The 13,159-nt window shown below is 33.2% G+C and overlaps 1 protein-coding gene across 1 annotated transcript in view; it reads left to right on the top strand.

Annotated features, from left to right (window-relative positions):
* LOC149789219 (SCO-spondin-like) overlaps window positions 1-8,949 on the top strand; it is a 151,489-nt gene extending 142,540 nt beyond the window's left edge. The window contains exons 34-36 of the mRNA XM_089973588.1: window positions 1,900-2,088; window positions 3,696-3,803; window positions 6,646-8,949. Coding sequence (XP_089829714.1) covers window positions 1,900-2,088; window positions 3,696-3,803; window positions 6,646-6,800 — 452 coding nt within the window. The 3' untranslated portion in view covers window positions 6,801-8,949. The remainder of the gene's footprint in view (window positions 1-1,899; window positions 2,089-3,695; window positions 3,804-6,645) is intronic.
* The last annotated feature ends 4,210 nt before the right edge of the window (window positions 8,950-13,159 follow it).

Raw genomic sequence — 13,159 nt, 5'->3', positions numbered from 1 at the left:
TCCTTGTAAGCAAGTAAACATAAAAGCAAGTCTTGAAAAGACGTGCACCAATTTCTAATCAATATTCGAATGAACAATTGAAGCGGAGAATCGGCAGTATTTCTGGTGTGAAAAATATACAGTTGTTTTATATGTGCTTCATTATGGATATGCATACGTATAATACACATACACACACGCATATATATATATATATATATATATATATATATATATATATATATATATATATATATATATATATATATATATATAATTTGAATTTTAAAAATTGAGCAGCTATGATAGACCCTCTAGCACAGTTTTGACGTTTCACAAGCGCATGTAAAACTCGCATATACATTTTAGGTCATAAGATAAAAGAAAACAGGTATATAACAGTCAAGTTCCAGCAAGCGAACAACTGAACATATGCAAACGATAGCTTCCAAAACTCTCCGTCCCCTTCAGTTTCAATTGTTTCAATATGGCCATTCCTAATGTTTATCTCTCTCTCTCTCTCTCTCTCTCTCTCTCTCACACACACACACACACACACAATAATGGTCATGACTAAAATAATCAGTTTAAAGAATCCAGTGGCATGATAAACAATAATAAGCATTTAGCATCAGAATGACAAATGTAAGCAACCAATTGAAATAGCAGTATTTAAGAACACAATCCAATCAGGGTTATTTCAAGGCTAACAAAAATCGTTGGATAGATGGTATGAGAAAAAAGACAGAATTAAGAAAAAGTGCAAGAGGAACAAACTTAACTCACTAAAGAAAAAGATAGTAGAGTTATATATATATATATATATATATATATATATATATATATATATATATATATATATATATATATCATGAATTGCTCCCATTGAGGCTCGAACTGCTGATATACGATTTACTGACAGCAGTCATGCACCTTACCTTTTCAACACTGGGTTTACTTGAAAGCGTGATACGCAAATTATTATTATTGCCCTGTGGGTTATTTTGGGTATAATCAATAATGTCCTACAAATTTTGTTCTCCCTTTTAAAAAATGTGTCATGTCTTTTCGTTGCAATTCGAGTAAAGTTCAAACACTGCCATATAACCCCTTCTTCAGTAAGTACCTCTTAGATAACTACTGCATCCAATTTTATTTTGCCCCGTTGTATTGTCAGCTGGAGACCGAGATCTAGTCTTCTGTACAGAATAATGTAAAGTTGTTTAATTTAGTAATTCTTCAAATGGGAAAGACAAACTAATATTTTATCATTGATCTATTAACGTGTAGACGCTGTTAGAAACATAATACGATAATACGGTAAGCTGCTTTTTCGTCTTGCTGTTTTTGTGGGTCGCCGTCTTTCGTACGCCTGCTATATAATTTAACTTACCCCCACATTAGTATGAAGAATGTCCCAAAATTTGATCAGTAAAAAGAAAGAAAAAAATAATGCAAGAAACAGGCCAAATTTGAATTAAAGTTTTAGAGATGCAAAGTACCGATCAAAATTTGCGGACTCTGTTTTGTTTTCCAGATGGTCACATGCAGGAACCAAAACCATATTCAAGTAAAACAAATTCACTCATATCCTTCTATTCAGTAAAAACATGAATTTGTTTCCCGCATGTGGACCACCTGAAGATTTTAAAAATAACTCCAATATCAGCACAAAATGGATATTTTGTATCCCTGTTTGACTTCGTGAGCATATACTTGAAACGTTATACAAACTTCTTTTAAAATTAAGTTGTATGTTTAAGTTTTCCAATGTTGATCTTTTAATTGTTGGGCAAAATAGACACTTTATAATACTTACCCCTTACTCTGATTGACTTTGTCAATTAGAAATGTTTACTGAAAATGCTTTCTTTTATTTGTACTCATTACGTCTATATGTTTTCACTTAATTTTGACCAGTGGACGGAATTTGGGGCGATTGGACAGTTTGGACTTCAGACGGAAGCTGGAACGTTACATGTGGGTTAGGTAAACAAGCCCAAACCAGGAACCGAACTTGCAACAATCCCCAGAATTGTGGAAATCAATGTGAGGGAGATTCTAAGGTATCTCAGATCGTTCAATGCAACAAGCAAACTTGTCCTCCAGGTAAGGAATGCTGCCCAAATAGGCATAATAATGGTTTAGATTAAACAACCAGGCCAGTCTTTGAAGAAAATAACTTGCAATATGATTAAAATGAGATCGCCACAGTCAGCTGCACCAGCTTACTGTTCATGTTCTGGTGACCTTTGCATTAGCCAATGGCGATGTATCATTCAAAATTCTAAAAACGAATCAAATCGTTCGGCACACATCAATGCTCTTCAGCCACATAGCTCTGTCACCAAAAAGTGAAGAATTATATAAATAACATACGTTCCAGAACATGACTCCTAAAGGGTTGCTGTAAGATCTTCATTTTATTCAGATTAAACGAACTAATAAATATAAAAGTAAAGTGGCATAAATTAATGTAATGTTGCCGTTTTTATGTAAACATGCATATGAACATATGTTTCGCCTGGGAAATATTTTAACGTTGTAGGCATAGAATATAAACAAAAAATGAAACGGTCTTTATCCTGTTGGAGTCGGCAAAAATTGTCTCACTGTTCTCACGAACACGATGAAAGACAGATAACCGATACATTTTAAAAGAACTGGATTGTAATCTTTGGAACATATCAGCAGACCTACCCTAGTTGAAAGTTTCACATTTATAAATAAAGTTGCACATCTTTGCATGATAAGTGTTAATTCAATTTGATGCATTTTATATACAGATTCGTACCATATTGCAAACAAAAGGCAACTATAGTGGATTGAGGATTGATCTTTACGAGAAAATGGTTATCCAGATCTTTTTATTGGTAACAAATGCGCAACAATGAGCAAGCTGGACGTTTAAACAAGCAATACAAATAGATAAGATAATACGAATTATTTCAGACAAATCCAAACCTATTACTACAGACGGTGAAAGACAGTGCATTGCTAATTTAATGGAATATCAAATACATGCAATGCGATACACCAGAATATCCACCAGGTAAGGGATATTGCTGCAATTTGTACTTTCAAGAAACGTATCTGACAAATATGAAGAGGAAGAAGGAGACAACATTATAATTCAAGCTGGTTCCTATGATAAATGTGAAAGCACTAGAGTCAACAAACAAGTCAGATAGCAAAACAAACAACTGACAAATAAGGATTATAATAAAATTTATTTGGATAAGGCAATGATAATTTGGTTGAATTAATTAACATTCTTCTCTGGATTTATATTAATGATATTGGCACATGATGGAAATCGTAAGAATGCAAATAAATTTGAACTGTAGATTTCAGGTAGGGCAAACAAAAAACATGTTGGAAATGAACTGGTATGGCAAATATTTGAATTGGTTAGTATAAAAGTTGCAAAGGAAACATTTTAAAACTTATATCTTAGGTTTACCATACGTGATTACATGGACAAAGTAGCCGTGCATCTCGTTCATTTAAAATGAACTCAAAACTCGCTGAAAGGGATTTCTGTGGTTCAGATAATGCAACAGTTGTCATTGGCTCAAGAAAACTTTGTTTACAAATCTTTTAAAATGTAATATCTTCATTTTATTGATTTAAAATCGATGCAAGAATTACATTCAAGAGTCAATATTCTCTTGGAGGCTGCAATAACGCGTAGAGACATTGTTTTTTCTCCACAGAATGCACCTCGGCTGGTTACTTTACGAACTGTAGTATTTCCTCTGTTGCAATGACTAGGGTTGTTAGTACTTCAGGCAGCGGTGGATCCGGATGTAATTCCGTAAACTGTAAGTATATTTGGTAAATCTCTTTATCATCAATGTGTTGCTGAGGAAAATATTTTCTGTTGTTCCTATTTTGGTCAAGTGATAAAAAGCACTTAAAATACAATCCATTATCTTATCACATTGACAATAAAGGGTTTTGAGAGTAAGTCTTGAATCTTTGATGTAAATTATTTGGTGATTTTAGAACATGTGTCTGCAAATTCAGCTTAAGTAACTTTTCGATATGATGATCGATACCTTTGGAACATAATAGATTTCTGACACCAAGGTCAAAGAAAAGTTTCACTCTTTCCCTTTAGAACAAAAGCACTTATTGAGACATGCTGACAGCTACCGTTTAGTGCTGTTCAGGATATAATTTACAAAGAATAAGTGCATGATTTCTTCTCTGATCTAATTGGACAAAGCTCATAACTGTCATCAATAATCAGTAAAACTGTGAAAAATATATAACCAGTTTTCTTGCACGAGCACAATACGGGTTAATTACTGTGGCAAATATCTGGTCTCTCAGAGTAAAGAACAATTATTGTTTGCATAAATGGATCAATTTGAATATTCACAAACCTTGTAAGATTAGTATTAATGTGGATGATTCTCTTCGCATGATTTGAAATAATAATCTCATGGACATCAGGATTCTACTAATGCTGCTACTACTACTACTACTACTACTACTGTTACTACTACTACTACTACTACTACTACTAATAATAATAATAATAATAATAATAATAACAATAATAATAATGATAATAATAATAGATTTTATGTTTTTGCGACGGACCATTGAACCGAAGAATAGTCTCACACATGTTCTAGATGTAACAAAATGTACAATATTTGCTTTATGTATATTGAAAAACAGGAACTACATACGATAAATATTACTACACGCAGGTGGTAAAACAATACAACCGACTCATTAAAATATGCATATAAAATTCTTTTGGGAACTAAAATAATATTTTTACATTTGTACTTAAAAGCAAATGGATATAAAATAATTTAATCATTTTTAAGATATTCCGTATGAAAGCTCCTAAAAACATTTCTGTATTGCATTTTGCGATAATTAGTTGATTCTGAGTAGACGTGCACGTGATTCGATCGTGAACTTCTTAGATGTGTGTTAATTATTCTGATAAACTGTTTCCAACCCAGTTCACAAGGACTGATTCTTTGTAGTTTACTCTGTATTTGAAAGGTAATCATTTTAGTTATTATATAAATGTACACCGTTTTGCTGGGTGCTGACCATGTTGATCCTAAAGAGTTAAGGTACCAATATTTTGCGGTCATTCAATGTATTTGAGAAGATAAATTCAGCAAAAGCCTTATTATTCGAAGGATAAGGGGACCAATTGAGGCTAGTGGAAGCGGAACGTAATGCTTAATTTTGGCGTTAATAAATATTTTTAAACTAAAATAATTTAAAATAAATTGCGCTAAATCCAGAGTTGTTGTGATATTGTGTCATTAGCTTTGACTTCAAATAGTGAAGCTTGTCATTCGTGCAATAAATTGAAAAATCAATATACATTCTACGTTTCTGTTGCGTAGTGCTAACTAGAAAAGCATTTGCTTCTTGAAAATGTATAGGCATATAGTGCCATAATTTAGCATACTCTCAGTTTTACAACATTATGATTTACAGCTTGAAAAGTTTGTCATTCTCGTAATAAATATATACGACAGTCATTGATTAACAGCGAAAGGCAAGTGATCCTGAAATTAACCCCGAAGGAACTAAAACAGTAATAAAGGATGGATCGACTAAACACCATTAATATGAAAGGTTTGAACTCTGCTCTTTATATATGCGCTAAAATAGAAAGTGTTTAATTTGCACAGCTATAAATTCCTAATTTATGTTGTAGAATATTGCGACTGATCGGAACAATGGATTTATTAATTTAATATCATCAATTCAATAAACCTCCCTTTATCTATTTCCCAATATCAAGAATTAGTCATGCATGTTAAAACCATCTAACAGGAGTTATAAACTGTATAAACCCTGCTTTTTATCAAGACAACACGTTATGTGGGCATATGAAGTATATATATATTTCGAACAGCGTTGACCATATAGGAGATGATACATTCGTATATACTTCATTTATCATCAATTTCCAATTTTTAAAAGAGACCTGTCTTAATATAAATACCCAGCATTCACAATCCATGCAAAACATCATGCGTTTGCATCCATATATATGAGCACCAATTGACAGTGTTGTTGTTGCTCTTCATGTTGACCTTGAGACTCTACTTTTCAAACCTGTCGGGGAAAGAACCAATATTTTTGCCTCTCTGCACACTTGCACATATAACTGCCGTATGAACAAAGTATCCACAAAGACCAAATACTAGAATCATTTCGGCCGCACGGTTTACACGCAAATTTTGATAAAATGTTGTACTAATATCACGGAACCAGCTAATGCACACGGTGTGTTCGTTGTATATTTATATATGTTAATATTCTTAGTAATTGTTTTCCTTTTGACTTTTTGGAAATTTGCATATGGTCTTCACATCACCTTCGTCAATCACATAAGAGTTCTCATTTTTGGAGAATATTATTCTTGATCTCTGATGTTCAGCCAAAATATTGGTATTCCTCCACCGAAATACATGTTTTGATGCCATTCTCGTTGCTTTGGTTGCCTTGACGGCAAATTTAATGTAAACTTCTAGTCTGAAGAAATTTCACTGGAAACGTTTTCAGATATATATTTTGCAAACGTTAAATGTAATAATGTAAAATTCTGAGAGTGAATAATCAGAATTCTATTATACAGATAATATACGCTCGTCTTTCTTTTCTCAATTATAGGTATGTGTGATGAGACCTTTCAAGGTTACATTAGGCATCCAACAAACTGTACGAAATACATCCAGTGTGCATGGAACAAGCCGAACGTTTGGTCGTGTGAAAGCGGTACCTACTGGAATCAAAACCTCCAGATATGTGAGCAAGGCACGTGTTGAGCATTCCGTCGCCACGAATAATTCTTGAACTTTATCCTTCATATAAAACCAAAGGAATTGTACATAAAAGTTCAATTCAAACTCTTTTCGTTTGCAAAGGTGGCCGTAAAGATATAATGATAGGTTCATTTGTGGCTTGTTCCGAAGGATTAAATTCTTCACTCTTTTAAAGCAAACATAATGTCATTATGTTGCAATACAAACTGAAAATATAATCCGCATGGATTAGCTACGAAATGTTTAATACCTTGATTAGAAGGAAAAGTCTTTTATGAATATTTTATAGTTTTTTTTCATTAATGCCATAATAAAGTGCGATTTCTTACATTTACCGCTTACCATTGTGTGGCGATAAAACAAATTATTTTCTGTGAATTAAATTGCGTGCGTACGAAATGTTTTAAAGTATATTAAGAGTTAGATTATTTAATATATATTATAGGTTTTCAATTTTCATTTTCACAATATTTCAAAATATTGCAATATATATCGCATTATGACATTTTGTACTGTTTATCCGATATTTGGCACAATTGTTTTGTATAATTTTCATGGTTTAATAATTTGCATTACTTGCTATTACTATCTGCTCGTGCTTTATTTACGCTGTTATTCTCTGATGACTAAATATTGTGCAGAATATAGGTAAAGTCCATGCTATCAAACCACTATTCGCTTGTTACATGGTTTCCCCCTGTATACATTTACTCTGTTTCAGTAATATAGCTGGACTGCTTACATATAGCTAAATAGATGAAAAGTGACAACACCGAAAAAATCACAGGTTTACAGAGAATTAAGCATTGCTTTTTCTCAGTATCAGCTACGTTATTTTTAACTACAACAGTAAATCCAATACTGAACGATCTACAAAGTTGAATTGAGTAAGTGAGACAGCACACAATGAATCCTGGTACTGATTAATCTCAACTTCACTCTTTTGCTGAAATTGTTTAGAAAGAATACTATTTACAAATCAGATAAATGCTGTGTCACATGTAGATTATTTTTTATTTGTGTTGCTTCATTTCGGTTGCAAAGGAGGCCGTAAAGTTGTAATGATCTGTTCACATGTGCCTTTTTCGGAAGGAATGTATTCTCCATGTACGGTAGCTTTTCTAGAAAGGGTACATCTAATAATCGAAATCAAATATGATCCCTATATAACTGAAACCATATTACAAATTCTTTATGACACATTTATTAACTTTTGAAAAATATTTAGGTGGCGGACAGTTGCTCCCCAGAACTCTACTGGGTGTGTGTCCTTTCTGACTTGTACATGTTTTGAATAGTCTGATGAACGTTGTCAATTTATTTAAATTAAGCACATCTTCATCGGACGTCAATTTCTCAAAAATGGATAATAATGCTTGTAGGAAAATCATAAAAATTTCCTCTAAGATTAGCGTACATTTCCAGATCACCTTCATTTAAGATATTCAGCACCTTCCGTAAATACTACAAACCAGAATAAAAATAATAAATCTGTAAATATCATATAGATTTAATGTGTTTAGAAGCAAAGACTACCATTGTCTGATACTTTAATAAAGACAGTTAAAACACAAGCTCATAAGTCTATAAGCTTAACCCGCTCTTTAATTTTATTTAAATATTTCAAAACTATACTCTGAAAAGAAGATATAATATAGTCAAAGTGATTTTAAACATTAAAGGACAGGCGTGTTTCAAACATTTTATGTATTCATATTTCAACAGAAATTGCCTAAGCATCTGCGTTGACGTTTGTCTCGATAAATAGCTTATTAAGTCATTTGTAAGATATCGGCTTTGTTGAAACGAGACATAAAAAGTAAGTACTTATTCAAACCATTTTTATGTGAAAGTAAATGTGCGTTACGAGTTAAGAAGATAATTAACTTTTGACAAAGTATATCGTTCCTAAACATCCAAATGATGGGATGAGAACCACTGTCTTAAAGTATATAAACTTTCTAATTACAAATAAGCACATACGAAGTATATGTTCAAATATTTAACAGTCTCAGTATCAACTTGATCATACATTGTTATGCTAAATTACACTGAACATCTTTTAATTGACATTTTTCATTACATTTTATTCGGTAACAAAACGTTTATTTATTCATGTCTGTGTCACAGTCCAATAAAATTCGTCAGCCTTCTAGTTCTTGCTTTTAGCATATATATATATATATATATATATATATATATATATATATATATATATATATATATATATATACCGGCACGCTGAACGGCAGAATAATAAGTTTACAGTGGACACGACGGCCACGTATTTGAACAATAGTTATGATAATAAGCGGTAACTTATAGACACAAGAATTAATTTATTGAAAATTTCAAAGAAAATGTAATACTTCAAGTGACTATTATACATTTTAAGATGGCCAGATAGTCATCATTACACAATAAACTAACTGTATGTAAAAAGCATGTGCTCTAAATCTAGTAGTTTTGAGCATATATAGCTAAATTTTAATTTCCTTTGCCTAAAGAAAGACCATATATTAGCATTGTTGTGGCAATATCCAGCCATTCGGTCGCAAACGAGGGAGCTAAATATGACGTTTTGTAATGGATCGTTCTTCATGACTTGCATCTAGATGCATTTTGATTAGTCTGATGAAACAATTCCCTTTGGAAATTAAAATGAAAGCTGCATCTATAGCACACATGGTTCTTTTTGCACCTTAAATGTCTAAATGTGATCAATGAACAGATTGAAATCTAATTTTTAGTTGATGCTTCGTTTCGTTTTAAGAATATATTATAAGAAAACAAAACATTTACCCTGTTCCAGACATGCGTGTTCTTATCACAAGCAATGTGATGTTAGCGTAACAATAGCTTTAATGAAAACGGCATTTTAGCCAAATATTTTAACTCATCAGAATGAATAAGATGTCAGATCTATTATTTAGTTCAACCAACGAATAGGCTTATGCGTACCCGTTAGATGATTAATTTTTGGTGCAAATGGCATCTTTGATGACTTTCCTTGAGGTTAAGAGAGTCGGTTCCAAAGAAGAATTCCCTAAAACATATCACAGAAATAAGACGGGATCCATATTAGATGATACATTCCTTCCGTTCAACACCAAAATCATCGCCATCAGTTAGATACTGTCGACTAAAATTGTTTATGTCTATCTGATCGGTGATGTCTCCATGACAATAGAACCAATTCCTAGCAATTCTGAAGACAATGTCGGATCGTCTCATTAAAATAACACCTAGCGTTGAATAATAAGCAGTCTCTTATTTATTGAACACAGAAGCACTAAAGAAACTAAAATTTCTTGTAACATATCTTAATTGGAGACCATTAAAACAGATACGTTATGGAAGTCTCATGGACACGTCAGTACACTTGTTTGAAAAAACATTTGAAATGTGCATGTTTGCACAGTAAGCAAATCTTTTTGAACACTGATGGAAATCTTTTTTTTTTGTTTAAGTGCTCACACCGTAGTTTGCGGGATGACCTTCTTATTCATTGTTGTTTGTGATGATGGTATTGTTAAAGGGTATACGAATAAAGACACATAAACTCAAGGTACAGCTGCAGTTCAACTTCTTTACACATGGTGCTTTTCCTAATCCGTGTTCTACGAGACGCATCAACATCTGACTGGCTTAGAATACAGTATTTATGTATAGTTTACAAACACGTACATATGTAAATAACATAAGACCGGTTATGTAGCTGATACAACTTCAAGATGTTACTTTTAATTTTTTAACTCGTGATGTAAAATATTCATTAGATATCCAACATAAATTATGATTTACATTGATTTTGATACATCGTGAATCATGTAATAGACTTCATATTTTAGGACAGTTAGATCTGAATTGACACTTTAGTAGTTATGGGGACCAACTGACTGTTGTCTATGGAAATATCTATTCTCGTTCTATCTTGGATTGGGACACTTGTGGGAATTTAATGTTACAATCGTCCGTTGTTATGTTATTGACGAACACTATGATGGGAAAGTGCTTTTAACGTTGTAGGTCTCTAAAGGGATATAACACACTTAATGACAATCCAATACACACCTGTATTGCTCGCACGAATGGACATATTTGTAGGTTGTGCTTAGTGCAACGATTCATCTGGTATGCCAAATTCCTAAACAAGTACTGGACATCACTTCAAGTCTTTACTCTTAGAATAGTTTGGATCAACAGTTAAAGTGGCTTATCAGGACACTAAAACCATAGATGAAAGTTAACCCTCTAAAACAAAAATATACATTCGGATGTTATATGGGGGTTATTATCTTACAGTTCTGTGTTTAGCAAATTATATTAATTCTACTGCTAACGTAAACTATCAATATCAGCTATTTGTATGCTTTCAAGACAAATGGTAAGAAGCCACATGAGCTGTATGAAACTTCTGATTATCTTGAATTGTATGGTCTTTCGAACACTATTTTCGATGAAAGGCACTTTTAAAATGAAGTTTCAAATTGGGTAGGCGTGGGCTTGTAACCCAGTGTAAAGCACAATATAAGTCATTTTGTTACGTCTCTATTTCCCGTTGATATAAACGTATTTCGACTAATAATCATCATATTAAAGTCGTTAACAAAATTTCGTCAAACAATGACTCACTTACTTATTCGAGAATGAATGGTTGATGTCTCCTTGCGAATAGACTTGCTTCATTGTTGCAAGCCACGGGCGACAATCCACTACACTTCTGTATTACTAGTGACTACATGTACTGGAAATATCCTCGTTTCTCAAGACCTATGAATAAACTTACTACCACCAATCATTGCGAGCGCAAGTGAAAGTTTCTAGGCACTGCGACCCAACACGACTTTTACGCTGTTGTATGAAGCCATCAGTGTTAGCCTTCCGAACTTTCACTCATCGATCAGGTTCTTGGATCTGTAGCAGATTATTCATTTGTGTCGTCAATGGTTTATGTTTGTTTACGCAGTCTAAATCAACGCAATGAAATCGTAATACAGGCAGCCACAGGTTAGCAACGAGGATGGGAGATTACACAATTTGAATCTAGGCCTACAGATGTACTTTCGTAGTTTGGGTTAAACTGGCCTAGAAAATCGAATTAGCTTAATATTTTATTCAGTTGTATTCCGGGTTGAAATAAGAAAGTTTAGTAACTTTTTGTACTCAAAAAGTAGACTGTTCTCCAACACAGGTAAAAACATTTATACTAACAATGAACGTTAAATTTAGTCAAAAAGGTTTATTTTTCCTTGGTTACTTCGACTGTAATATAGACTAAATCATGCTCTCAGGCAACTGGTTGACGTCTTCTGATTGGCTGCCTGTGTGCACATTATTGAGGCCCATTTAAATAGTACATGTATTCATGCACGGCGATACGAGGTTAAAATGGATTATTTAATAATATACGCTTGACTTTAACTATCCATGGTTTACCTCTTGTAAAGAAGGAAAGTCTGACAAACTTACATGTTCACTCGGTATTGTGGTATGATATGCAGAACCTAGTAGCTGATTCAGTCCGACCAGTGTGGTCTTTGCGAACCAATCAGTCTTGGTACCAATATAAAGTGGAACTCAGAGTTATCTTAATGCAGACTGTGAGATCGTCTTCCGGGATCTTCAGTACTGAACATTGGATTTTCCTCGAGCTGTGGGGAGATTCAGTAAGCGTATACTAGTTATTCAGAATATTATCATTACTAAATCATGATTAATATTTAAATACCATTGTACAATACTCCCGCAAAATGTTGCAATAAAACAATCGACGAGCAAGATTTCAGTTTCGGTAGTGGCTTAAGCAGAGCATATTAGAAGAGTATTGCCACTCAGTGCTACTACATATACCTCGCACAACATGATGTCAAATAAAGAACACAGAACAAGAGTGCTGCAAAGCAAGAGCGTTTAACATGCTGTGGTATATTCCTTATTTTCCTCCTCCTCTTTCTTTCTTTCTTTCTTTCTTCTTTCTCTTTTTCTTTTTTCTTTCTTCTTCTTACTTTTCTTCTTCTTCTTCTTCTTCTTCTTACAATTTTTATGCTATGAGTACTAACATTTTTAGGAGCGAGGGATGTTTCTATGTACGGTATGCCCAATGATTAAATATAGAGAGCTATCTTTAGTGGGCAGTAAATCAAAGTTGTCTTCAAATACTTGCTATGATTATACTATCTTTGGACATAGTTTGCGTTAGTAAATTAAAACAAAGTTGCGGAATACTCTATACATTTTTTTCAATCTTATGTGATGGTAGTAACCAATACTCTGGTGATTTTTAAGCGGATACTGCGCTCCCCCTCCTACCCCATTTAGTGCGAAACAACCCGAGCTTTTCCTACGGTAAGATTTCTTTT

The sequence above is a fragment of the Sinohyriopsis cumingii genome, chromosome 11 (assembly GCF_028554795.1).
Source record: "Sinohyriopsis cumingii isolate HCF-2022 chromosome 11, ASM2855479v2, whole genome shotgun sequence".
Lineage (NCBI taxonomy): Eukaryota > Metazoa > Mollusca > Bivalvia > Unionida > Unionidae > Sinohyriopsis > Sinohyriopsis cumingii.
This window is presented reverse-complemented; position numbering and strand designations above follow the sequence as displayed.